Below are 27,936 nucleotides of genomic sequence, written 5' to 3' on the forward strand. Positions count from 1 at the left end.
TAGTGAGTTGAATATTGGGCCTTAGAACTACGTTTAAGTACAGAACAAAATTGTACTTTTCACAGGTTATACACAGTTTGGTCCTAGTTGCTCTGTTCTAACGTAAAAAAATCTGTAACTCTTAGCTTACACATGCTGAAAGACTGACCAGGACCACTCAAAAAGGGATTTAAAAATAAATTCTTTAACTGAACAATTATCCCTGTAACTTACTACTTCTCCTACATGTTTAATAGTCTTTTCACACTCCCAACAAAGATTTCAGTAATCCTTACTCTGATGTTGTCCAGCACTCGTTTGAATTCCAGTGGTTCATCCTTCCCTTCCATGGCTGCAGGATCCAAGCCATCTCCGCCATAAATAAACTGTATAATGTCACCAGTAGAACTTCTGACTGTCAAATCATACTGTGAGCAAAGATCTTCAAGTGATTTTACCAGCCGTCTCTGAAAGAAAAATAAAAAAAAAAAGGTTCAAGGAAAGTAAATGAGATCTTTTTAAAAATAGAGATTACAAAAAGCATAGGAGCTAGATTCAGGAAATAAATCTGACACAGTGAATATAGGTCTTCATGCCTCCTAATAATATGTTATACGTTATCCCCAGGGCTTTACTGTACATTCCCCAGAACATGAAAGACAATAATAAAATTTAAAGGAACAACACAATTCTCCACATTTATAAATTCCATCATATAGGAAACCTAATGCTAAGCTGCAAGACCGTACTATATTCTGAGGAATTTGACAGCTTTTTAACAGAATATTCATATTCTTCCTATCAGGTTTATTTCTCAAGGGATACAACACTTTTTGCATAAGGAAGTAAAATCAGTCAACAATTATTTTCACTAACAAAAACCAAAGAGCTCATTCATCAAAGCCGGTAGGTGCTATTTTTCGATCAGTGTTAGCTACTTCTCTTAAGATTGACTGACTATATTTGGAATCCCCTTTATTACCATCTTCCTTCCTCCGGCCCCACCAAAAGGCGGCATACTATGACACATTAGTGGTTAATGTTTCTATTGAAATACGACTTAAATATTTTCACTCAAGTCTTATGAATGCTCACAATAGCACGAGGCTTTGCTGGAGGGACATTTATTTTCACAGGAGATACAGCCAAAGACACTGACACTTTACAGAACCTGAAGTCCAACTCCATATGGCCAAGGGGCCTGCTACCTAAAAAAGAGTTTTTAACCATATTTCTATCATCCACACAATCTCTTTTTAAATAACCCAAACCAAACATTTGTGTTTTCTGTTTCTCACTGTTGATATATCATATCCGAAAAAGCACTGACAACTCAAATATACGTTATAATGTACGGACACAACCTCAATTATTCACATGGGTTTTTGGAACAAACACCATGTATAAAGTAGTCCTTGATAATTCCATAGAGCAAGGGCTTTCATCATTCATATTCCAGAGGAAACAGCTTAACACAAACATGTTACTGTACCACTGCCTGAGGTCTGGTTTACAAACCTCACATCTACTGGAGCAGTCTCGTGTATTTCACAGTATAAATTACTGTTACATTAAAAACAAACACACACACATAACACACTTCTTCCCCACCCCTCACCTCAAAAGGTATATAAGAAATATCCTCCTTTTGCAAGGCTGATAAAACCCCCACTCCACTGACCTGCATATATCCAGTTTCAGCTGTTTTTACAGCTGTGTCAACCAGACCTTCTCGACCAGCCATTGTATGGAAAAAAAATTCAGTGGGAGTCAACCCAGAATAGAAGCTATTAGCAACAAAGCCTTTTGCTGCTGGGAGCTACAGAAAAGAGCAGGAAAAAAGGTTAAAATTAAATGTACATTTTGTACGCATGTTACAGAAAAACATGTTGTATGTCATCTAAATTCTTTCAGAGAGTTAGCCAGTACTTACACAAACACAGAGCAATTGGTTCAGCTGCATTTAGCTTCGAAGTTCAATGTTTGTATTTTAGATCTGAAAAAAGACTTCAAAACCCTTGCCTAGTTCTTCCAAACTAATCTAACAGACTGACTTTCTCCTCCTCCAAGCCTCATCACTCTTCTAGTCATTCCTTGCAAATACTACACCAACTTCTAACACTTCTGTCTCCCCTAAAGTTGGAAAGACTGAAAGGGCAGTAAGAATGGACCATTTGCCACAGTATAACAAAGGTATTTGCAGTTCTGAAGACTAAGGACTCCAGAAAAAATACGACTGGATGTATGTACATAACTAACTTCTTCAAATAGCTTGCTCTCACCTCTGAAAAGGGTTCTTGCCAATCAACTTCATGCAGGCATCCCTTTAAGTCATGTAACACCAAACTGCCTCCATGATCACACAGAACAATGTATAGTCTATGAAGAGGTTTATCTTAGAAGATCACTTTTTGCTCTTATTTAAGAGGTTGTTCTTTCTGTATCAGTCAAAAAGCTATAGTTAAATTTTAACTTTTTCCTTCTCATCTAATTCATGAAGTATTTTTTTCTTCTTTAATATGCAAGTGTCATGGCTACTATCCAATACTTGAGTTACTTAACACACTAACAAGATTGATGGCTGGTACATAGAACCTTCTCTACCAATCATTAGATTTCATATAGCCGTTTAAAATAACACTAATATGACTGAATTTTATTAATAAGTGCATGAGACTCCCTATTGCTTCATGTGGAACATAACCCAAACATGGAATGTTCAGAGTAGCCTGTGATATCTATCTATCCTAGTGGTAAAAGAAAAAAAAAAAAAACAAGACTCCAGAATGGTTTGTCTGGCATGTTTCACCTGTCTGAAGATACCAACACACACCCAGCAGTTGTCCTGGAAAGTCTTAGAACAGTGAAACAGAACACAAGAGAGAAACTTTAAGAAATTATTTGTAGGACTCTCAAGAGAGCCAAAAATGTATCATCAGACTTAATTTAATTTTACTAAATTAGAAAGGTCTAAGCAAGGCTTAGCGGGAAAAATTCAAGCTAACTAGACAACCTACGGCAATTCACTGCTGTTAACTCCCAAATAACATTCAAAACATTTTACATTCACCGTATGTGAGCCTTTCCCTTCTCCATATAATGACAACACATCCTATCACATGTCCTTCTTAAAATGGTTTAAGGCAACTTGTTTCACCTTTCTTTATAGTGTACTGTAAACATACAGAATTACCTTAGAATGCTTCTCAAAGTGAGGCAAGGATCTATTCTCAAATCCATCAGGAACTCGGGACCCACTGATAGCCTGCTGACCCACACAAGCAATCATCTGGGATATATTAATGAAGGAGCCTGAAAAGAAAGAAATAAAAATTAAAAATTCTCACTCACAAATGTGGAATATCAGTGCACCTCTGATGAGCTGTCTTCACTTATGTGAAGAACTATTATTTAGCTTCACAATTTGTCAAAATTATTTAGCTTTCTAACTTGTGAAAAATGCATTTAGAATTACAACAGTTAAAAAAGTTTTTCTGCTACTTAGCCTGTACATTTCAGCATTTATGCAGAGACTGGCAATGAAATCTACGATATAGCTACAACTCCTTTTAAATTTTGTTTCTTTGGGTTCTAGACATTCCTGCCACCACTATTTGACTACAGTCCTTACATTATCCTGTTTTGTATTATGGAATGTGTTTTATACAACCCATGATCCTAACCTACATATTTTGCTTCACAATTTCTTCAATAAACATATTTTAACAATATTTTTATGAAGGGTTCCATGTCAACCAAGATTCCTAGAACAAATTAAGGCCCAAAGAAACAGATCGGCAACTCAGAAGTTTTATTTGCTGAACATCTTTGCAAACAAGATATTTGCAAACCCTCCCCCAAATTATACGCTTAATATATCTTCCTCCTTCAATTTCAGTATTTCTTTAGAAATGTCACCCTGAGGCTTTCCACAGTTTATTAGAGACAGATAAAGGCAAAGGGTTAAGTGATTTTCTCAAATTCTCACAGAAAACAAAGGAGAGCTCAGATAAGAGTTTGAATATAAAACAAATATTTACTACACAGGTGGTCCTTCAGAAACAAAGCAGTGAAGATGGCTGAAATATTAGTTCCAATTCTTAATACATCTGTTCCAGTTGATTTTCGTATGTGATATAGATACTTGAAGTTAGAAATGCAACTGAAAACTTTTTACTGATTAATTCAAGTCTTAAGAACATTTGAAGGTCCAAGAGGATGTTTTTTCAACTTGTACTAAAATTCTAAAGATACAAAACCTAGCATATCAGCTTGATTTAAATTAACTATACCCAACCTGTACTTACTGAGAAGTCATGTCAAATCTATACGACATGAATTTAATACTTGAACAACTGACTGTATATAGGCTATAAACACAGAACAATTAATGTTGGGAGCAGTGATGGAGCAAGCAATCTACTTACGAAGCTCAGCTACCCCTACCTTTAGAACCACAGAGAGCCATGATAAGGGGACTGTTGCTCTTGTCCAATTCTCTGAGACAGGCACTGCCAGCATGATCTCTGATAACAGAGAGTTCTTTAAGGATTAAGGCCTGAAATCCAAGATTTCAGAGATTCAGCATTCGTTAAAAATACCATACACAAACAGTACCCCATCACTTGCCAGCAATACCTTCAGTAGTCAAAGGGAATTAAAAATCCAACAAATAGGAAGAAACCTTTGGGTTGCTTCGGGTAAAACGAGTTTAAAGTGCATAACTTCCCAGTTTGCTGTGCAGAAAGTCTTTGTTGGGCCGCTTTTGTCAGCAGCATCAGCTTAAGCTAAACTGAGCACTGAACTATGCTCTAAGTCTTGATGGCTACATGAAAGATTACCACAAAAAAAAAAAAATTTTTTGGACTGCTTTCAGAGCAGTCTGCTTATCAGTTTTCCATGCTGGTATCTCCAACTGTTAAGAACATAACAACTGTATCAAAAACCTTTCCAGGACATACACAGGTAGCTGAAAAGAGGAAGAATGGAAGAGACTGCAAGACCCTTCCTTTCAGCCAGAGCATCACTCCAAATTGGACAACTGTGGCAGTACTTCATCATAGGGTGGGGCTTTCTGGTTGGTTGTTGTTGTTGTATTTTTTTTTCCCCTCCTTCATTCTAGGTTGTGTTTTTTTTAAGGCAAAACCTGAAGACTGACTAGCCAAGACAACAAATGTATAAAACCATTAAAGATAATGAAAACAGTGTTGTTCAGTTGACTTAAGTCCCTGTCTGTAAGCTTTTTGGCAACATTCATTGCTTTTCATCAGAATTTCTACATAAAAAAGAAAAAACCCAGCATAACCAAAGTCCACTTAACTTTTGTCCCAATAAGGGGTGAGAAAACACTTGCATATAAACAGATCTGTAACTAAAGGAATGTTTTGCTTCTTCGAGTAGGTTCTTTACTGTTACTGTTCTTTATTAACTTAGCAAATATTGATAAATAGAATTAACTCTGTTCTGATTACCAATGAAACTTTATTCTCTTGTATGTCACGCCAATACATCCAGACAGGAGGGAGGGAGGATATCAGCTATTTAGTATTTAGCTAACATTTTTAGATGCATACAAGCATCTAAATGTTAAGCCTAGACAGACTCAGCTCAAGTTGCGTGCCTAGGGACCATACTTGTATTTTTAGGTATCAGAAGACAACTTTGAACTTCACAATTTACATGAATATATTAATGAAGTCTCTACTCCCTCTATATAGCGATTTAAATTAAAAATTTTACCTCTAGTGTCTCTTCTGCAGTACAACCAGGCTGCTGCTGTAGCTTGCCAGTGTTCAGAGCTTCAATATACTCATCACATTTCTTATAGCCAGCATGCAGGAGTTCATACTTAGCTTTTAGCAGGCCCTGCCCAGGAGTTACATCACCAATTCCAATTGAAAAGCCACGGTTAGCTATTATTAAAAAAAAAAAGTAAAAAAAAAAAAAAAAAGTATGTATGTATATGAGATTGAGCTATCAATATAAGCAAATACAAATTAAACCCAATAAATATTATGGAACTACTATCATTTGGAACTTTAATTTTTCCTCCCATCATTAGCACTTCGTAAGCACAATCAGTTGTTTCATTGTTTCTGCCAGCTTCACAATTAGCTTATTTTTTAATCAGAGTACATCATATTTGAAGAAAAAAATTTGCATGATTGCTCTGTATTTCTGCTTCAAGATACTATTTTACAAAGAAATATACTTACAAAGATAAACAGGAGCAAGTCTGGCTAGTCGTGACATGGCATCCGCAGCTTCTACCTGTCCCCAATCTCTCAGCAATATGTAGAAAATGTTGTTCTTGGATCCTGAACCTAAGGTTCCTTTGTCCATACTGCCACTCATTAACTCACTGTTTTGAATTGTGACATCTAGAAATAACAAGGCAAAAATAATTCATAATTTTTCTAAAACATTACCTAAACTCTAGCAACCAGTTATGGAGTAGGTTTATAAATAAAAGCTCTGTTCATGAAAATAACAAAACTCAAAGACATACATTTAGTGTATTTGTAGAAGTGCATGAGTAAGTATGTAAGGGGAACAGCCTACAACCTGACCTTCCCAAATGATGTTAAAATTTATTTTCCTTCCTCCTTACAAAGGCAACTTTATCCAACTGAAGACTTGTGAGAAACACTATGAAAATCTAAAAATAAACTGTGCTTCATTAACCAGAATAAAATCTTCAATCAATCTGCTCTGTCCAGAAATAAAGTCCTCAATCATGCATGATAAAGCAATGTTATTCTGATACAGTTCAACTCAACCACCTCTGGAAGCATGGCTTAAATTGAAAAGATACTGGACTCAGACGTCTCTCTAATTACAAGCGTATCATAATGACATCTATCTTGCCTGTAGGCCTGTACACACTGCCTCTTTTAGCTTACTTTCTTTTGTTTCATCAAGGAACCTTCCATTTCAGGCACTGAATCTTCCTTATCAGCTTTAGCCTTTAACCAATTAAAAACTGTCTTCTGTACATGAACTTTAGACGTATCTTCTGTGAGAACAGTACAACATATGTTTATCGTCAACTTCCTTATACATCTTACAATGAAGAATTGGCATATGTAGATGGATCCAAATCAAAGAATTTTATGCAGAACACTGTAGATGTTTGCACACTGTACTCTATGCTCAATATTTTCAATGTGAATTGAGGTAATCATCTGCTTGAACCAGAAGTCACTGCTCCATCCCTTACTATATACAATCAAAATATGGTATCAGGATTTCTTGAAATTTTGGAGAATTTGCGGAGAACTTCCTGAAGAGAATTAGTGTTGCTTCAGAAATAAATTTTTTTCAGTGAACTGAACAGAGCCACCAATGAAATCCAAGAGTCCTCTGCATCACCTGATACTGCTGAACTCAGAAAATATAAATTCTTCCCATACTTTCTAAAATGAAAAGACACAGAGGAAATAAGATGGCCTACATTCACATAAGTGTGAACCAAATTGCTTTGTTGCCTTTCACCCCACATTCCTTGGAGGCCGAAAAAAACTGTGCCACCATGTTTATTAACCAGCTTCACAACCACAGAACGGTTCTGTCTTCTAAAGAAATCACTCAGAGTCTGGTGTAGAGTAGATTTCAGTCCTAATTGGTAAATTCTTTCTCACATCAACACCGCGTAACAGAATTACTGTAAAACGATGGTTCCTTCCCAGGTTCCTTAACTCACACCTCTGAGCAGCAAGGAACCAAGCCAGTCCTGCCTGCTCAAGTTCTTTTCCAGGTGTTACCACATGAATGTTAAATTAGTAGCAAAGCCTTGCTCATCTCCTACAGCCTCTTCAATCCTGATGCTCTGCATTCCATCTGCCACTCTGACTTCTCTAGCTGGAAGGATACAGATGGTTTGATATCCTAGGGATTCCCATCTTACCTACGTATCCTAACGCCTTTCACTGTTTAACTTCTAATCCTTGTATCACTACCTCCACTCAAGATAATAAATTCTTCCCTTTGCCCTCTATACAACTACTTCCTAAGCTTCTTTGCTTTTAGATCTCTCTCACATTAAAATATGTTAGTATCATGACAAGCCTAGTACCATACAAAAGAAATTTTATTACAAGAAAACACCCAAGTTTCTTCTTTGGTGTTCAGCATGACTTCAACTTTTGAGAAAAACGGCGTCATTTTATTTTTCACTTCAAGATTACTTAAGTGAAGTACTGCTTTAACTCCTACAGTGAGCTCAACAGCAATGAACTCAACAAAGCAACAGCCACAACTTCTCTAAAGACTTGCAAAACGCAGTTTTAGAAGTGTCACTCACAAGAATCATTGTAACACAGGTCTTCCCCTCTGCCACAGTACTGTTTGCCCTTGGTTCGTAGATTCGCTTTCACAGGACAGTCATCACTGGGTTTGAGAATCAGGCTGAAAACCTGTTTTCCTGTCCAGAGTGTTACAGGCTTAGAGAAACAAAAGGACAAGAATTAGAGTTTATGCTACAACGACAGTAAAAGAGGAAGCAAAAACTTAATTGTATAATTGTTTTCTATACAGAACCTTTCTATACTTAACTATAGTTGTAGAATTGCATAGTAGCACCCCTTTGAGTAGGGAAGAATTAATGCACTTTCACAGATACAGAATCACTGACCGCTGAATGGTTATCCTTTACATAAGGGTATGTGCATGTGTTTAATAGAAAGAAGCTCTATTGCTCCCTCTTATTGTCATGTTTCCTTTTCCAATTAGAAAAGGGAAAGGAAAAAAAAAAAAAAGATGCTGCTGCTGTCATTTCATTTCTCAAAGAGGTTGCGACATTTACAATTCCTTCTTTATATAGTGCCTTTGGTTTAAATTTTTAGGGGGTTAAAGATTCATATAATTATGTACTCCCTTCAGCTCTAATTAAACATAAGCAACTGTCACAGCTAGTGCTAAAATTAATCACTTGAAGTGACAGAAGCAGAGAAAGAATCACTGCTCTTGGCTATTAGCAGAAGTTATAAAATTCACATTCGATACTGCCCATAAACGCTCTGACCTTGTTTGAAATTAGTATTATTCACTGGTATTTCAATTTCACTTTCTGAATTTCCTTAATATTACAATTAATATTTTGAAATTAAATAAAGGATATAAACCCCCCCACACACATACACCCACACTCACTATGTACTTAACAAATTTTAAAATGTACCAAAGTCTCTCCAAACAATTGTTTGCCTCAAATACAAAATCCAGACACCCTTACACGTATACGAAGGCTTACAAAAACCTAATCTAATAAATAATACATTTCTCTTCAAAGTTTGTGACAAATAGACAAAGACTCTGCCCTTCATAATAAATATTCTGTTTATATGATTTAACAAACAAAAAACCCAAGAAAAAACAAAACAAAACAAAACAAAACAAACCCAATAATCACATAGCACTCATCCTCCTTAATCTTGAGCACATTGCCAGGTTAACAACTAAAGCATACTATTTCCCAGGTTTAATATCTCCTAAATTTGGAATGCTGAAACTTAGGACTGTTGAGCATTTCAGAATATTACTTGAGGGCACCCAAGGAATAACAGTTTCTTCACTTGGCGCCATATTAGTCTGCTCAGCTAGTAATAGTGAGGTTACTAAGTACAATGTATCTTCTACTGACTGCCACTAGCCAAGTGGTCTGTCTCTCGGCAGCAGGATAGCATCAAAGCTATGTTTGAGCCCTAAAGGAACCCTGCATCTGCACTGCACCATGCAAGGTCCGACCCCGTTTAGCATCAAGAACTATCAAGTAACTGCTGCATAGCTTTGACCCTGTATTTTGATCCTTGCACTTTACACTTTATAAGTACAAAATCTTGTACAAAAATCCTGTCAGAGAAAAGAAGAGCTGTCTCTGATGAGAACATCACCATGGGTCAAGAGCACACGACAGAGAAAGTCTTAACAACATTAAAAAAACAGTTTGACACACCTTCAGAATTGCTGGAGGTGGAAGACGAACTTTAATCTTTTCATCCTTGCCAACCAGGATAGAAGCAATAATTTGACAGGCTTTGGCTCGATCAAAAAAGGTATCTTTTAATGTTAGAAGATAGGCACCTAGAATGTAAAATATTATTAATGTGACAGACTTAAATGAGATTAAATTTAAAAGCTATTGCATATTCAGTACCAATGATTTAATTCTAATACTAGTTAGCTACTTACTATGTAAAATGACAGTATTTTGGACAGCATCAATTGTAAATCCTTTCCAGAATTGTTTTTTTTTATTTGCTCCACACTCCAATTTCTAAAAATCAGAACCAGGGCATTTCTATAATCTGTTCTCTCTCTCAGACTCTATTCCATAGGTCAAAATTAGGCCTTGGCATTAATTTCTGTACACTCTCCTCCTTACATTCATCGGACATTTCCCAAAGAATTAAGGAAACTTGAAGGTCCTCACTGTAGGTTAAAACTATTTTTTGACTGATGAACTCCTCTATCATATTCATAAGCAGTTTACATGGTCTACCTAGCACGTACAAAGATCCCATTCATTTTCTCTGTTAGAGAAACACAGCAAAATACATGCAAAGGTAATAACAACTGCACCTACAAAGGTAGACAGTATCAGAAGAGATTCTGAGGACATCATTGTATTTCAGACTAACAATGGCCTTACTTTCATAATGGCACTTTGACTTGTGAAAGAAGAGATTTTTTTTTAATTAATACAGCAAAATTCTGGAAAAGAGAAAAGCAATTCTGGAGGAACAACTGTTAAATCACACAGCTCTAAATTAAGCTTATATACACACCTGTGAGGAAATCCTGAATAGCAGCAATAAGAGGTTCTCCGTTTCTTGGTGTTACCAAGTTTGCTTTAGTCTATATGATACAGGAAACAAAAAAATTATGCATCTGAAGACACTGATATGCCTTTTGTTATTCAGAAGGAAACTTACCACTTAAGACAACTATTTTAGCAAACATGGTAAAAGCTTAGTCTAAATCGAAATACAACTTTCTTCAAAAAGATAGAAAAAATAAACTAGACGTTTCAGTTCACTACAGTCCATGCAAATCTACTGATAGTTAAGGAATAATTTGAGAACAGTTACTGGAAATTACATATTCCGTTTCCAAAGCAGAAGTTGCAATCAACTTGATGAGTTTGGTAGTTTACTGTTCAAAGGGGACAGGGAAGGGACACAAGCTAGCTTTGAGTACCTGAGAAGGGACAAGAGAGGTTACTCTCCTTACAGGGAGCTACTGAAATATTGCAAGTTGTGCGGTCCCTACCAATATGTAATAATCAAGCTAGCCACTTCCACTAGCCCCATTTTCTTATGTCTTACTCAGACTTAATCACCCCCACCTATGCAGCACAATTTTGCCTGAAGTGTTCACAGGCCCACACAAACCCAAATCACACGCTTGCAGGGGGAGGTGGTGTTGGTTTATTTTTAAGCTTGCAAATCAGTTCAGCAAGCCAAAACATGCTGCAGCCAACAGCTGAGTTGGTACATCTGAGGTAGCAGCAGCATTCAGTCACCCTAAAGGAGCAGTGTACTGGAAAAATGCTCAGATTGATGCTACTGACTCTACTTTCACTCTACAGATCAATGCCTGAAACCATCAGATCCCTCTTTATCTACCCTCTTTTCTCCCTTTTATCCCTGCCCTAAGAGCCTACTGTCTACTGCCTTCCCTGGTAAACTGCCTTCTCCAGTACAAGCACACTACTGCTGCCTCATTTCCAGTAGGTCTGACCATCTGCAATTGCTGGGCTGTCAGACCAGAAGGCAAAGTGCGTGTCTGTTTAGTAACAGAGCCACCCTATTTTGGTAGCAATCAGTAAGGACAGTCAGGCAGAAACACACTAATTCTATCTACTTACTTAAAACCACTGAGTTTTCCATGGATGCTAAATATAAGTCTATTAGACTACAACTGCCTAACAGTCCTCATTTATTCTAAATTCCCTTTTGCAGAGTTTTCAGACAGCTTCACAGCTGCACATTAACCATACCCAGAAATCTTTATATTTCAGATTTCACATGCAAGTTAAGAAATAGAGGGCTTAGCCCATCTGTCACTAGCAAAATCCCAACTCCAACATTATCTACCTACCCCCATTAAAACAAGCGCTTCTGCTTTTGCTTCTTCTGTCTGAGGAAGGTGAAGGTTCATCTCATCTCCATCAAAGTCTGCATTGTATGGTGTACAGACACATTCATTAAATCGGAATGTCCTATGAGGTTTTACTCTAGCCTGGGAAAAAGAAAAAAAAAAAAAAATTATGCACATGCATTCATGCATGCTGAAAGATGAAAAGCTGTGCCCAAGTGCTTCATTGCAGACTTTATCCTTCTCTTTTATTACAGACACAAGTCCAAATTTCTGATTATAACATTTAACTCAACCAGGAACTGACAGAAATTGTACTCAGGTTATGTTATACAAATGTAGCTAATAACTTCCATTATGAAGAATATGTAAAAAGCACAGAACACATCATGCTTTGCAGAGATCACATCAACTCTACAAAAATGAAACGCTTATGCAAGAACAGATACGGAGGTCACTTTTGGCTATTAACAGAATTGTTTAGACAGCACACTGCAAAGTTACATGTTGCCTCCTGTGCAAAAGCAGAACTGCACTGTATTCATGCTTGTCCCCACGCAGTGTTTCAGAAGAAACTGTTTATTTTTGTGTGTGTAAGAGTTAAACACTAGCAGAGGTAAAGCATCTAATATACAGGGATGCAGCACCTGTGTGTTAGGCTGTGTGCACACTTACAATGTGAGCCATGATGCTCAGCTTATGGAGAGAGGGTTGTCGGTTGAACAGGACTATGTCACCATCTATAAGATGTCGCTCCACGATATCACCAAACTTCAGCTCCTGGGCCATCTTTTCTCGGTTTCCGTATTTCAAAAACCTTATAGTAACACATAACAATGGAGTCAGAAATAGTCAGAAAGATGTAAAACCAATCAAAAATAAATTCCGTGTTTATAATGCAAGTTCTTCCATTAAATGTTGGAGTATTTGTATTACAACAACTAGAGAACAAAACTCATGTGGATTGCATCATTAAAAACCAGCCCTGTTGCTATTTTAAATAATTAATGTATTTGTGACATGAGTCAACAAAGCTACAGTTACTAGTACAAGTAAGAAAAAAGTCTACTTATAAAAATAATTTGTTTCAGTTGTATCAGGGAGTATAGGGAGTTTCATTCATATACTATCACTTCTAACTACCTGTAAACTGACTGCAGATTAGCTCTCGTATGAAAACAGCTAGTACAAGGCGCCCAAAACTGACTGCTTTCATTTACCTCTGTACAACACCCCCCATTTCAAGTCAGAGAGACTTGATTGTAAAAAAAAAAAATTAAGTCATCAGTATTTACACTTGTTTAAATCCAACAGACTATATAAAAAGAAATTGTATACTAAACCTGAAGAGATAACGACATTTTTTTTATTAATGCTCTTTATGAAAGATTCTAAAAATAAATTTTAATCTCTGCAGATACAACTGTTTCCACACAGCAGTAAGAACAAGTTGATGTGCAAAAACAAAAAGTGAATAATTACAGATAAGCATGATACCTTTTCATCTGTGTGTGCCTTTGCTGTATGAAGTTGGCTCCAGGATGAACATCAGGACCATTACGGACAAGTTTCCTCATAAAATTAATATTTGCTTTGTTCACCTGTTGCATAAAGACTTTAATCAGAAACAAATGAAACATATTTCAGGACCTCTTGTTTTTGCTGGTGGCTTTTGTGTTTTCAAATTTCAGGCTCAACTGATAATCCCCCTCACAGCCCCCAGCTGCTGAAGGGAACAGGCAGGAAGGAACAGAGGAGGAAAATATAAGGCAATTTTAGAGCAGAACATTAAAGTGAAATTAAATTAAAACTCTGGGAACTAAGTTCAGAAATAAAAATACCCAACCACTCCTTTGACAGATACACCAACAAACATGAAACTATGCATGAGTTTAAAAAATATCAAGCAAAACTCTTCTCTCCTGGTATGTCACTCCTTACACCATATGCCTTCACAGTACTTTTTGGATACCTCTGATACTGCAACCTTCATTTACCAGAAGCAACAGAACTAGCAAAACATCACTGAATGACATTTTGAACATGATGCAATATATTCACTCCCTTTTAGATGGACGAAACTGAGGTCTGGGAAAAAAAAAAAAAAGGAGGGGGGCAGGGGGAAAGGCATAGGAAAAGTTTTTGTTGTACACTACTTACCTTTTCAGGAAAAGTTAGTATTTTAGCAACATGAATAGGCACTGCTACTTCATCTATTCTTAAGTTTGGATCAGGTGAAATGACTGTTCTGCCAGAGAAATCCACTCTCTTTCCAGACAGATTGCCTCTAAACCGACCTAACAAAATAAGCAAGTGAAAACTCCTTCATAAAAAATGTGACCTGTTAAGACAGCACATTAGAATATCTTTCAAGGTACATCACTGAAGTGTAACAGAATAGTAGCAAAGAGATGCTTTGAAACAGCAAATATTTGTGGCTTAATTAAAAAAAATATATAGCTAAAACCAACTTTGTAGACAAACCTTGCTTTCCCTTAAGTCTCTGAACAAAACCTCTGGTCCATTTTTTAGGTGCCATGTTGAGAGGAATTCCTGAGAGCTCACTATTAATATACAGGGCACACTGCAGTTGAAGAAAATCCCAGTCTTCCATGATCATCTGTGTTTTGGCTCCTGATATCCTATGCTAAACAAAATAGGCATCCAGCTTCAGAAAATAAATATAACTACACATATTAAAAGTAGCAAAGAATTTTTTTGATATGAACACAACTCGTATTTCAAAAGTAACATTAAAAGAACCTTCATATATTGGAATGAAAAAAGGCAAGATAATTTTATGCCTATAGCTTAAGGCCATTCACAAGAGATCCCAGCAAAATTTCTTTTGACTAGCATTGGCTTTAGATAAATGCTGACAAAACTATGTTTTTGTTTATATTTTTCCCAAGCCACTGAACATAAGCTAACGTAACTTCACAGTCAGAAGAATTACCAGTAGTTAATAATTTTTTAATCACGGGAGAGTTAGTGCTCACTTGACTTTGTTTGCCTGACAAAAGACCAGTTTTAAAAAGTCTGAAAAGTTTTAGTCTAGTAGAACTGCTCTTCTAAAGAAATGATAAATTGTCAAATTTACTTTTAGTCTCAATTTGATAACCATGCTAACTGAAGCCTGATTTGTTAAGACCAGCTGGTGGAATAAAGAAGGGATAAACATGTAGTAAAAAAAGCGGAAGGTCTACATGGAAAAAAAAAATAGGTATAATGTTTTCATTTTAAGTGACCACTCAAGAAGTGTCATAGTCATGAGAGGGAAAAAGAGTGCGAGAGTGCACAAAAAGAGCGGGGGAGGGGAAAAAGAGAAGAGTTTATGGACCAGAACTCAAACAAAAAACCATTTCCCATGATCCACCAGCAGATCTTCAACAGGTCCTATACTGCAAGCAGCCAGTCAGCCAGCTCCATTTGAAGTAAGTTTCTCTCGGTCTTTCAATAAAATGCCAAATGACAAGGCAATAAAGTACAAACTGCTTGCTAGACTGTAAGCAGTAAGACAAGTAAAACCACTTGCTATATTCAGTTCTAACCAAATCCTTTCAAAGGCAACAGACTCTGAGAGCTTGAAGGATGACTTACCTTTTTTATTACATCATTGAGGAAAATTATCTCTGTCAGTTTCATTGTCAAGTCATCTTCATTGGTGCCAGACTTCAAGTCACTCACAACAGAGGGTCTGATACACAGTGGAGGCACTAGGAGTCGTGTGAGGATCAAATCTGAAGGTTTACCAGCTTCTGGGTTCATCAGAAGCAGAGGGATGTCTTCTGCTGGGATTCTTTTAAAGATGTTCAATACTACCAAAGGGTTCAAGTTTTCCTACAAAAATCCATTGACGAATGGGGAGAACCAGCTGTCATGTAACAGTTTCAGTGCTTCCCTCCTCCCCTCATTTACTGACTGTTCTAAAATTAAGTATTTTAAAACGACAAATAGAGAAAAACTGTTCATGCAAACAAAACTGTTTTGGTCTATTTATCCCGAGCCAATGCTTTTAGCATATCAGATACTAACTTGCTATATTCTTTCCTTTCTTTTTTTCCTTATACATCAGTGTTTATTTCTCATCATGTTACTCTCTTTTCTAAGAAGTTAACTGAGAGTATTTCACATTTATTTGACAAAGCAGCTCAATAAACCTCTCACAGCAAATTCAGAGTACATTGCATTCATTTTATTAGTAGAAACTCACATGAATTACAGTACTTTCTAGACTATTTTTTAAAACTTCCTTTTTCTCTTAGTACAGCTACTGATGTAGTATAAGAAACTCCAGGTATTCACTACTTTTTCTGTCCAAATATGTCCCCTGAATCTTCTCAGCTTGCAAAGAGCCCAAGGAAACAAAACTGCACACAACGCAAAGCTGAGTGAAACAAAAAGGTTAGATAATTAAGTCTCCTCTCTCCTTCTCAACATTAAGTTCTTCAGAAGAAAAAAAATAATTCTGTGTATTGTAACCATCTGGGAGTTACAATACGTCTATATGTACATGCAGCATTTTTATGGGCCTGTATTTCTTCTCCCTTTTCTAGCTTATGGACGTAAAACACAACAAGAACATCCCCCCTCTTTACAGACAGAAAGCCATATATGAGAACATATAAGTAAACTAAGTTTCTCATTTTAGCATAGTTAACCTTACTGCAATAAATACAAACATTCTTCAAGTGTTTTCTGGTATATGAAAATCTTGGACCATCACAATGCTAAAGCTGCTACACTGAAAACCTTTGAGAAGTTTTATTTCATGCACAAAAACCAGCATAAAAGTTGTCATAATAGAATTCACCTGAGCTCTTCCCAGTAATGGTTCTACTTCTTTGTTATGTTCTATGGCAGTTTCAAAGGACTGGAGAAAAGTAGACACTATTGGATCCATGACTTTCTTATTCGTCTTGTACTTTTCATGTATTATTTTCAACAAACCACACTTCTTCACAGTTCCTGCAAGCAAATAAATGGGGGTTGTTTAGTTTCTTTTTTTAAAAAAAAAACCAAAACCACTAAGCTAAACTAGTTCTCACACTAAAAAGAGGACTAAGATGTGCCATTTATATATCATCCACTGTCATCTAAAGTAATTCTGGAAATTAATGGTCAGAAAAATCTGAGAAATATTTTTGTGTCATGCAGGTAACATTATTCATAAAACTTCCACAGACTAGTACAAATGCTTTCTAAACTCAATTCTTTTTACTGAAGTATGCTGACCTACCACTTAATTTTGTAAATGCCTATTGTTTGTTCCCCCTATATGTATATGTGACACATACAATGAAACAGCTCTCTATTTATCCAGGCTGTTGATCATTATAACAAACAACTCCTAACTTTCAGGAGTCAAAAACCTGAAGTTTTAAGTTCTGAATGAACCATCCATTATGAATTTCTAACATTGAAAGTGCTCTAACAGCAGTATCACTTGAACAGTATACAAGAAGAAAAAAAAAGTACTTTGAATAACAAATGCGAAAATCTGAAGATACTCTGCCCTGAAGAACAAATTCCAGTGTAACCCACAATCACCACAGCTTGAATAGTGCCAAACTGCAGAACATACCCTCTTAGAGGATGACAAGCACATCTAATCCTTAGAAAGATAATTTAATACAATGATGAAAAATTAAGGTAATTCAAAATTACAGTCTACCAGTGCTTCTATGTTAAGATACTGATCACTGACAGTAGCTCCCAATATTTTGTTAAGCAGAGGGATTTTTGCAATTATTCAAGTATCAAATATTGGTTACTGCCACAAAGAGGTACCACATGAAATAAACCATGCAACTAGGACAATGTCTATATCCACATAAATGAAATGTGATCAAGCACGGGCTTGGCATCAAGAAGGTAATTACCAGATTCTTTATAAGGGCCAGAGAGAATACTCATTAGTTGTGGATCGAACATGGACACTCAAGACTTCAGTGCCTATCACAGCCACCAAAGTAAAAACCATTACAGCAGATAGCCATCACTAACTGCTAATGTCAACACTCACCATTAAAGGCACCACAGTAAGGACAAGTGTTTTTCTTTCGGCACTTTTCAGACACTTTCTTTTTTAATCCTCTCTTCTGAAGGTATGTAAGGCCAGGTCGCTTCAGGTAATCCAAAAACTGTTTTTTTTCTTCCACCGACAGCATGATACGGCAACAGGTTTTGCAAATCATCTTAAATGTAAACACATATAAACGCAGTTGTTTAACAGACACATTCAGCCATGTAACGTCTTCTACTGTAACTTAAGTTCTTCAACAGAATGTAGTTCTTGGAATGAAATACAATGGTCTTAGTTGAAAGACCAATTCATATTCTGTAATACACAAAAAAACGTAGATAAAAAAAAAATACAGTCAGTGAGGCAAACCCTTATCTAGGCTCTCCAGGATCTTGAAGAACCATGTAGAGCAAAGAGAACTTTGATTTACTGGGATGTCCTAAACAGCAATTTATACTGCATACATTTAATTCAAACTACTGCAGAAAAAGAATGGATTGAATTAATCAGTCTGAGATTACATAAAACAAAATGGATATACTTATCTCACTAAGACTCGTATACAAATACTTTTATTTCACAGAATACATGATGCATAAAGATAAAATTTATAATACAACTTTATTTTGGTCTTCTCAATTACTCTTTGAAGCATCACCTTTCCTGATTTCCTTTTTCTAGACCATAAACTGACAACAAATCATAATTTTGTTTACCTGTAAGATGCCTATCACAGCTTTGAAATATCCAACATGAAAACAGGGCAGTTCCAAGTCAATGTACCCATAATGTCCTAAACAATCAGCTAAATTTTTTCCACAAGTTTCACAGGGACGGTCTTTTTCACTGGTTCCCTTTGGGAAGAGGGCAACACACACACAGAAAAACATTTTAGCTGTAATCAATTGAATACATAGAAAATACAACAATTCTTAAGCTAGTCAGCTATCTCGACAGCAGACCCTCAGCACTTACTCCTTTTTCCCAGCATAAGAAGCATGTCAACAGCATTACATTCACTCCCATTCTTAAGAAAAGCGTCTTTCACATGCAGGCCCTAGTGATACCAGTGACATTAACTCATACAGCTTCTGCAGCTGATCTACAGCCAGCTAACCTGCAGTATGTTATTTAGTAGAGGGATGTCTCTGGATCTCCCAACAACCAGGCAGAAATAACTTATCTCCTGCCTCCAAAGAATGCTTTCCTGAAATACCCAAAATCATGAAAAAAGTAGCTGTCACTGCAGCTGACAATCTATGCAATTCAAGAAGAGACACATTTGCATGTATTTTGAAAGAGCTGTAAATTTCAGTCACCTCAGCTAATTTTTAACCACTTCAGTTAATTCAAAAAAAAAGTCAGAAAAAAACCCCTCACAAACAGTTCTCACCATGCGATGGTCAAGTACTCCATACTGCAGTGGTGAATGATGGTTGTCTTGACTATACAAGTTTTTGCTCACCACTTGAATGTGAGCTTGCTGACGCATCTCCTCTGGAGATTTCATGCCAAAACAGATGTGGCTTCTAGAATGGAAATTTCACACGTATGTACGCACGCAAATATATGCAGAAATACTTGTAACTACAGACATACAAACACATATGTATTTAAAAGCAATGCAAAGGTGGCCAAGGTGGTTCACAGTATTGCTGAAGCAGGTTCTTCTTGGATAACTACCAAAAGCAGAGCAGCGAGTCGGTGGTTCGTGTATGGGGGATCTATCGACGTTCTTAGGCAAGCCTACAGCTGCCCCATCCCCCGCGGGCCGCCCGCAGCCTGAGCCGAGCCCAGCACGGCTGGGGAGGGCGCCTCCGACACCAGCGCTTTTAACCGTGAACGAGCCGCCTCATCACCCACCCTCCGGTCCCCTGGCCACCAGACTTCTTCCTAGACTCCTCCGTAGGGGCTGCGCCACAGCCTGGGATTTCGGCTGCTCGTCGCCACCACCGCCGCCGGCTGATCTCAGCGCGGGGCGCCGCCACAGCCCCGCCGTGCCGGCCGGCAGCGGAGCGGTCGCCCAGAAGCCTCCCGACCGACCCACTCACATTTTTTTGGCCACATCCGTCTCCCTGAACTGCTCCTTCACCATGATGGCGGTGGCGGCCCCTCAGCGCCCGGCGGCAGTACGCGCGGCGGCGCCCGCCTGCAGCGCCCCCTGCTGGCGCACAAGCAGGGGCCCTCCTCCCCGCCGGGGCCGCCGCAGCCGTGCCGGCAGCCCCGCCTCCGCCCGGCCGCCTCTCACACCGGCTCACGGCGCTCCCCGTGGCCGGCCGCGACACTGTTACAAGCCAACCACCACCCCTCCCCTAGATGCGCCGCCGCGCCCACCACACGGCTCCGCAGTTGGTTTCCCCGCAGGAGCGGGCGCTGGCCACCAGCAGCGGGTCGCGCCTCCCCGCGCTCACGGCTTCTCAGGCACAACTAAGGCACCCCGGCTCCGAAACGGGCAGCCCTACGCGCAGCTCCACCCCCAACACGAAGGCCCCCTGCGCCGCCTTATGATTGGTAGCGGCAGCTTGCATCTTCCTTTTCTGCGCTGGCTGGCCGGGAACCCGCCGCCGCCATGGTGAGTGTCCGGTGCCGCGGCATTGCCATCCACCCTGTGGCACCGCCATCCCGCCCCCGCCAGGCCTCGGAGCTCCCCAGCCCCCCTGGGGAGGCGTGCCTGTAGCGGCTCGCGGGGGTATGGCGGGAGCTGAGTGAGGGTTTCTCTCCTCTCCTCGCTCCGCGCCGCGACCCCAGCGGCCTGGCGGCGGTGCGGCTGTCAGGGGCGAGCCCCGCGGGCTGGCGGGAGCGGCCCTCGGCTTCGGTGGTAGCGTAATACCGCCTTTCTCATGGGGGCCTAAAGCGGCGCCGTAGGTTATGCCCGTCTGTTAGTCTGGTGGCTCTTCTTGCCTGGGACCATTAAGGGAGCAGCAGCGCGTGAGTTAAGGAGATTCGTCCTGTTGTAGTGCTTGGGCTTGTAACCAAGGCATTTCGTTAAAAGTTGCTTCGGCTTCTCCGAATGGCGGAGCTCTGGAGGCGGTCGTGTTTGGAGGCGGTCGTCAGTTGATGTGTATTCAAGAGTGCATATCGCAGTGTGCTTCAGAGGGGTACCACGCTGGTTAGGGTGTGACTTCGTTGTCAGCATTGGAGGAGCTGTTGACTGTTGTTGCACTGTGTGTTAATTTGAACTGTACGTGTCATCATTGCTGTGTCTTTCTATTTTTTCTTGCAGAATGACACGGTGACCATCAGAACGAGGAAGTTCATGACAAACAGACTGCTTCAGCGCAAGCAGATGGTAAAAGGATACAGAAAATTGCCTTTAGCGACTTGTCTCTTAGTTCTGGGCTGCAGTGTTCCTTAGCCACCATAAGGAAGGGGCCCTTAAAATCTCAGATTTTTTTACTGTAAGATCTTACAAGCTTAAATGTATTGATGCATGCTGAAGGTCAGTCTTGATGGTGAGGTATTGAGCTATTTTGTCTTTTGAAGCAGGAAACTGTTATGACCACTTTTGTATCGAACTAATAATACTTTCTGCTGCTAAGGTGGGTTGGTTTCAGTGTTAAGCTCACGTTAAGAACTGTAGCACCTGACTTGCACTGGATATTGACCTTTTGTTGCTCTTATACAACTTATGAAAATTCTTTCTTAGGTGATAGATGTTCTTCATCCTGGGAAGGCCACAGTCCCCAAAACAGAAATCAGGGAAAAGCTGGCAAAAATGTACAAGACGACCCCTGATGTAATTTTCGTCTTTGGCTTCAGAACTCACTTTGGTGGTGGCAAGACAACAGGTTTCGGCATGATCTATGATTCTCTGGACTATGCAAAGAAAAACGAACCAAAGCACAGGCTTGCCAGGGTAGGGTGTTTTCTGCTAACTTGAAAGCAATTAGTATGTATTTGAAGTATTTAGTGGTTCATGATTTACATGTATAAAAGTTTTGTGAAGGTACTGTTGGTTTACTCAGTTATATATGAGGTCTTAAAATAGTATAGGCTAACTTTTGCATTTGCTAAAAGGTTGTTTTTTATTGTTGATTATAGGGGAATTACGAAGACAAAATTGATGTTGCCAGCGATATTCAGCAGTAATAGATAACTAACCACAATTAAAAGTCTTGAGGAATTATAATAAATGAGACTGGTACATGGATTACTTAAGTGCTTATATTCTGTCTTGTATCATGTATTAAGTAGTGAACTTGTTTCACTACTTAGTTAGTATTTCAAATTTACATGGTATTTGAAGAGTCCAGATATACTAAAATTCAGAAGTGACTGAGTGAAGCAAAGTTAAATGCAATTTTAACTGTTTTTTAATAGCATGGCTTGTATGAAAAGAAGAAGACTTCTAGGAAGCAGCGAAAGGAGCGTAAGAACAGAATGAAGAAAGTGAGGGGCACAGCCAAGGCAAATGTTGGTGCTGGCAAAAAGGTAGGATGATAATATATGAAAGCTAGAGTGAGCATGTTGCCTTTCAAATGCTGAATAGAAATTTTTCAACAGAATAACAATGTTTTTTTTCCATTTCCTTCACCTCTTCTACTGGATAACAGAAGGTAATCTGTGGTGTTGTATAGCTTGTTACCAGCTCTGTAGCTTAGTTTTGCTCCTCACTGCTGCAAGCTGAGCTGATACAACATGAAACAATGCTTCTTAAATGTTTTTTTCCTACATATCACCTGAGCTAAAGTTAAACATCGGTAAATCTAACAGTATTGCTCTAATCTCAAAACTCACCCTTTGCAATATACAAACTAGGTAGTCTTAACACTTGTTACTCAGATTGCCTAAATACCTTATGCTCCACCAAGTTAGTGGTACTTATGATGTTATTTATAGAGGAGATTTTGATAAGGACATGTGGTGGTGTAGGCGTTGAGGACAGTGTGTAAATAGAAATAAGGTAGAATGCCTGCTTTATCCTGGTTTTAAGTGACTGACTTCCAAGATACTTTTTTTGTTTGCTCTGGTGGGAGCTTCTTATGCTGTGGCTAGAACTTGATACAGGCTTGTCAGGTGTGCAGCTTACAGGGAGACAGAGTTCCTCTATCATTTAAAAAAAAAAAAAAAAAAAAAAACCAAAAAAAAAAACACCACCAAAACTGGAATAGCCTGGGTGTGAAGACAAGTTACCTTCTCTAGCAGCTTTTTGTCCTCTGAAAAATGTTGAGTAAGCTGTTCAGTAAAGTGGGTTTTTTCAAGTGTTTTAACAAGGAGAGGTAGGGTGATGGGTTTTGATGCTTAGCTCTGTAGCTGCTTGAGTGCTTTGATATCTTGAACTTTAGTAATCTTCACTTTTGCTTTTTTCTATTTTCTTGGAATTCTCCATCAGAAATGAAGTATCTAGAAGGTACTGAAAATGAGCATGAATGTGGTGACTGAATTATACATCAGTGAAACACGTCTGTCCTTTTAATGAAGCACTGTACTGCTTTGCATGCGTGCATGTTGGTTTTAAACTTGCTTCTGTCCTATAAAGGTTTAGATAACTAAATAATGAACTTTATTCAATACAACTTAGAATTAAAATTTGGCTAATAGCAAACGAGATTTTTGTAACTAGTAAAACAACATTAAAATAAGGAAATCCAAATAAGAAATGAAATAAACTCAGTGCTGTTGATTTGAGGCACTGGCTCGAAACATCCCGGGTTCTGATTCAAAGTAGTACAGTGCAATTGCATGTGTAACTTCACCTTTGTGTGAAAGTAGTTGTGCATCTTCATGAAAACCAAGTCATATCGCAGCTGTGCATTTGAGAGAGTGGTTGGAAACAATACAGTTCTCAGCATGAAACTGTATTTAACTATTGACCTGCACTATTCCAAGTTACAACACAAACCACAGTGATTGCTCCATGAAATTAGATTCTTCACTTACTGTGTAAGTGAAGTTCTTGCTGTTGTTGGATAGAAATAAACCAGTGTTGCTACGAACTACTAGATAAGATGTGGAACCCTTCTTTCTGCTTTAATTCTGTTTTAGTAGTGAAGTCTTACAATTGTTTACAGTAGAACAGCACAAATTCTCATTTGGTATAGTAGAAACACTAACATAAAACTTGTTGTCAGTGTCAAGGTAATGGTTTAGTGTTGCACCAGTAGTATGGATGAGCTGCTTCTCTTAAAGAATTTTGTGCTTTAAGGTAGCTATTACTGAGTGTTCATACCAAATGGTTAAATGATTGTCACTTGAATTACTAAAGCTGTCCATCCAGTTCATAGAAATTCTCTTAAAGTGTATAAACACTCCACAAATCAAGACCAGGATTGTGTGCTGCGATAATTCTATAGCAGATGCGACTTCTGTATCGAGTGTTTCTCAAACTAGCACACAATCTCAGTAGTAGGTGAACTGGTTTGGATTCGAGGTTTTCTTATGTCTTTTAAAATGATCTTTTAGTTGATAAGTATGCATGTTTTAGATCTTATTTGTTCACCAGTTTTGTTAATCTTTGTCCTCACATTAGTCTTAAACTAACTAAAACCAAATTAATATATGTGCTTTCTGGAAAACTTAGTTTAGAGCAGTTCTGTGCTCCATCGCAGAGGAAAAAGCTTGTGGCATTCATTTGTGTCTTAAAGGTTTGTCTTGAAACATGCATGTTTAAACATAATGGTCTGGCATGGTTCAACATCCATTATCACAGCCTTGTGGAGGAATTTTTAGTAGGGGTCTTGGAATATGTTTTAGAGTCCACCCACACAACCTGTGAAACCTGTTTATCTCAGAAATGTGTAGGCACTTGATTCTGAAACGTTTTCAGTCAAGTCTGTATTGTTCTAAGAGTTATGTACCATGTGGTCATGAAAACTATTGAAATAGTGCCTCATGCTAGTTCTTATTGAACTTTTAAGTCAGACATCAACTGTGCTGATGTCTGACTTAAAGTTTTGGTGCTTCCTTTTACTTGTCAGTTCTTCAGAATTCCCATTCTATTTTCCCTTCAGTTTCAAGAAGAAAGCACTTTAGTTTGTGTTACGTAATATATTCTGTACCTGTGTAGTTTGAGCTCATGTCCCTCACCTAGTGTTTGCATTCAGAGAAGTGACTCATATAACTGGGGATATTGAAATGCAAAAACCCCACCCTACCCGTTAATGTAACGACTGTAGTTGGGACAGCATTTGACATGTGAGCCTTCTGAATAGAAATGTTTTTTTTAAAAAACTGGATCATAGAGAAGTGTGTGTGGATAGGCACTTTAAGCCATTCGTAGCCTGTAGGTATAATTGAACATGCAGTTGTATTACAAGTATTACTTAAGCTCTATCAGCTATTGTCAGGTCCCATTTTGAGTTTGAGAGAATGTGAAATGTAACTCTTCAGCCTCTAAAGTAGTCAAAACTTTTAGGTTTTCCTATTACATTTCACTGTGGTAATTGAGAAAAGCATATTGTGCTAGTAAAAAGTCTCAAAGCTCCATCTACAGTAGTAGAATTTTGATAAAACTGTTTTCTTATCAATTAATGTTTTTATTTTTCAGTAACTAAACATGCTTCAGATGGAAAATGGATAACAGGTATGACTTAATGCTTCATAAGGTAGACATTCAGTGGTCTGTATTCATTATGATGACATAGGTCTCATGTTGATTTGCACAAAGACCATGGTGCTTGTACTGATGCAGAACCCAGTGCAAGAGTTTAAGACTATGACAGACTTGAAATGTTTATAAATCAGTTATGCTTACTACTCAGTTGATAATTTGTGTGATTTCCACTTAAGTGAAATGCTTGATTAGTAAAAAGACTGAAATAATAAATGAGGCAGTTCAGAATTACTGTTGCTAGAACTGTTGATTACTTAGTCTTACAGTAAGCAAGGCTTGTATTTTCCTTTCGTAGGTATGTTAAGGAGAGAATAGTACACCTTGCTTTTTATTGTCCTAAATAGATTGAAGTAGTATGATTCCTGTTTTGAGGACAAATCTTTGTTTTCTTACAGATACTTATTTCAAGTAAATTCCTTATAAGCAAACCTATACGCTTTTAGACAAGTCCTAGAATGTGTTTATATCTTTGCTGCTGAAACATAAATGAGTTGGATGTGCTGTGGGCAGTAAGTGTTACAGACAAAAATCTGGTTTTATTACAAATGGCTTGAATGAGTCAGTTGCTTTCAACTTAAACAGTCTGTCTGGGAGCTGATGTAGTGAGTATAACGTCTTACATAGAAAGCTGGCAGAGCAACTGTAGTTTGTTGACATCTTCAACAGAAGTGATGTGATCTAGGCTCTCATTCTTCTGACAGTACCGTGAAATTTTGAACGGTATGTTTTTTGAAGAAAGGCAGTGTGGTTCACCTGACTTGTTTGGGAATCAATTTTTCAGGCTCTATAAAGGTATGAGTGTAAAAACTGTTTTAATTGTGTGGCACTGATCTATCTTTTCCTTTACAGACTATGTTATTCTATGAAGAAGTGTAGAAAGAATTATTCTGGAAAGAAGCTGCTCATCTGGCTTTAACATCAAATAAACTATGTCAATAAAATGCTGGTTTTCCCTTTAGTTTTGATTTGAAAGCTACCATTTTGTAAAATTTTAGAAATTCCGGATTGGTGCACTGTTTGCACTGTATTAAAATCTTTTCATAATTAAACAATTCTTGTTTTGAGTATCAGTTTGAAGTGAATTGGAGCTTTATACAGGTAGTAGTATAACCTAATTCCAAGCAGGCAACATTAGTTCATGGAGGTAGGTATGCTTTTGCCATCTAGTGTTCTAACTGTGATTTGGGAAGTCCTTTTAAGATGTGCTTGTTTGACTGCTTATGCTATATAGACCTGTAGAATACAGCTGAAGGGAAAATAGAACATGTAGGCAGAGGTATTCAGAGCTTCGTACTACTGCAGTTAAGGTTTTTGTTAATGAAGGAGTCGGGCATCACTTACCTTTTCCCGAGTTGTCAGGGCAGGCTCTGGGGTCTGACTCTGGTCTGCAAACTGCAGTAGACGGCTAACTTTTCAGCTGGTAGTGTTAAAGGAGTCATTTAAGTTTGGATCAGTGGCTGGATGAGGCATACTGTACGCTAGGAATGTGGGCATTCTGATGCAGGTGTTTCATGTAGGTGTTTCAAAACAGAAGTTTTATACCTTAAATAGAACTGAAATAGAGTGGGCAGCTCTAGCGGCTGTGCTGATGAATGCTCTGACTTAATTATTTAACTACAGTATTTTTTAATTGTACTACCTTTGTTCTGAGGCAGCATATAATAACACAGGTAAGGCATTTTTAGTGCTTGGGGGCAAACCCATCAACCCTATAGTCAGAGTTGTTAAAGTGGTTGCAAGGGGGATAGCATTGTCGTAAACTTCCATACAAGATCTGGTAAGTATAGATAAAGCACTTAAAGCCTCTTCTAGTATCTTCAGTTTGAGTCTGGGAACTAGTTTTTAGCTGTACAGTAAATTTTCTGTACCTCATGCTGTAGTGTTTCTGCCTTTATTGATGTTATTCGGGATTAGTAGGCAGTTGCCCTGGTGAAAGGATAGATTCTTCTAAACAGTTTCTTCTAAACATAGGTGACTAAGGTGGACTAAGGGCATGGTGAAACAGTAATTGCTTGTAAAATAGTTTTAATTCTGAAGTTGTGTGGAAGTTAAAAGGCTTTTTTACTTGGTAGCCAGACCTTCAAAGGTAAGTAGCTATTGGATATTCTTGCCAAAGTTTGGAAGTATATTAAATTCTGAAGAACTGCTATAGGGGTATTAAAAGTCGTATTTGTGTACTTTGATGCAGTATGTGCACTGAACTCTAGAGTCTGTAGATAGGTTTTGAATAAGTAACAGTAAATTCCTGACAGTCAAAGATTCAAAGGGATATGGAGCAAATGTT

General features: G+C 38.1%; 2 protein-coding genes across 7 annotated transcripts in view; one reads left to right on the forward strand and one right to left on the reverse strand.

Annotated features, from left to right (window-relative positions):
- The window catches only part of POLR3A (RNA polymerase III subunit A), a 37,835-nt gene extending 17,326 nt beyond the window's left edge, over positions 1–20,509 (reverse strand). For all 3 annotated transcript variants that reach the window (XM_032982150.2, XM_032982149.2, XM_042786587.1), the window contains exons 1-20: positions 20,152–20,509; positions 19,494–19,629; positions 18,817–18,954; positions 18,101–18,272; positions 16,889–17,043; positions 15,676–15,915; positions 14,560–14,722; positions 14,236–14,372; positions 13,573–13,676; positions 12,751–12,892; positions 12,079–12,219; positions 10,764–10,833; positions 9,932–10,059; positions 8,282–8,420; positions 6,195–6,359; positions 5,719–5,891; positions 4,426–4,537; positions 3,173–3,291; positions 1,661–1,798; positions 276–446 (exon numbers count right to left, since the gene is read on the reverse strand). In XM_032982150.2, the coding sequence (XP_032838041.2) occupies positions 276–446; positions 1,661–1,798; positions 3,173–3,291; positions 4,426–4,537; positions 5,719–5,891; positions 6,195–6,359; positions 8,282–8,420; positions 9,932–10,059; positions 10,764–10,833; positions 12,079–12,219; positions 12,751–12,892; positions 13,573–13,676; positions 14,236–14,372; positions 14,560–14,722; positions 15,676–15,915; positions 16,889–17,043; positions 18,101–18,272; positions 18,817–18,954; positions 19,494–19,629; positions 20,152–20,195 (2,787 nt within the window). In that variant the 5' untranslated portion in view covers positions 20,196–20,509. The remainder of the gene's footprint in view (positions 1–275; positions 447–1,660; positions 1,799–3,172; positions 3,292–4,425; positions 4,538–5,718; positions 5,892–6,194; positions 6,360–8,281; positions 8,421–9,931; positions 10,060–10,763; positions 10,834–12,078; positions 12,220–12,750; positions 12,893–13,572; positions 13,677–14,235; positions 14,373–14,559; positions 14,723–15,675; positions 15,916–16,888; positions 17,044–18,100; positions 18,273–18,816; positions 18,955–19,493; positions 19,630–20,151) is intronic.
- A 95-nt stretch (positions 20,510–20,604) lies between these two features.
- On the forward strand, positions 20,605–26,593 carry RPS24 (ribosomal protein S24). Of its 4 annotated transcripts, XM_032982169.2 has the most exons (8): positions 20,605–20,672; positions 21,324–21,389; positions 21,747–21,956; positions 22,421–22,531; positions 22,654–22,656; positions 23,433–23,450; positions 25,587–25,622; positions 26,502–26,593. In XM_032982169.2, exons 1-6 carry the CDS (start codon positions 20,670–20,672, stop codon positions 23,436–23,438), a joined length of 399 nt encoding a protein of 132 aa, XP_032838060.1. In that variant the 5' UTR covers positions 20,605–20,669; the 3' UTR covers positions 23,439–23,450; positions 25,587–25,622; positions 26,502–26,593. The 4 variants fall into 4 exon arrangements, with proteins under 4 accessions (XP_032838060.1, XP_042642726.1, XP_032838061.1 ...); XM_042786792.1 differs by lacking the exon at positions 23,433–23,450; XM_032982170.2 differs by lacking the exon at positions 22,654–22,656.
- The last annotated feature ends 1,343 nt before the right edge of the window (positions 26,594–27,936 follow it).

The sequence above is a fragment of the Tyto alba genome, unplaced genomic scaffold (genome assembly GCF_018691265.1).
Source record: "Tyto alba isolate M040663 unplaced genomic scaffold, T.alba_DEE_v4.0 Super-Scaffold_1, whole genome shotgun sequence".
NCBI lineage: Eukaryota > Metazoa > Chordata > Aves > Strigiformes > Tytonidae > Tyto > Tyto alba.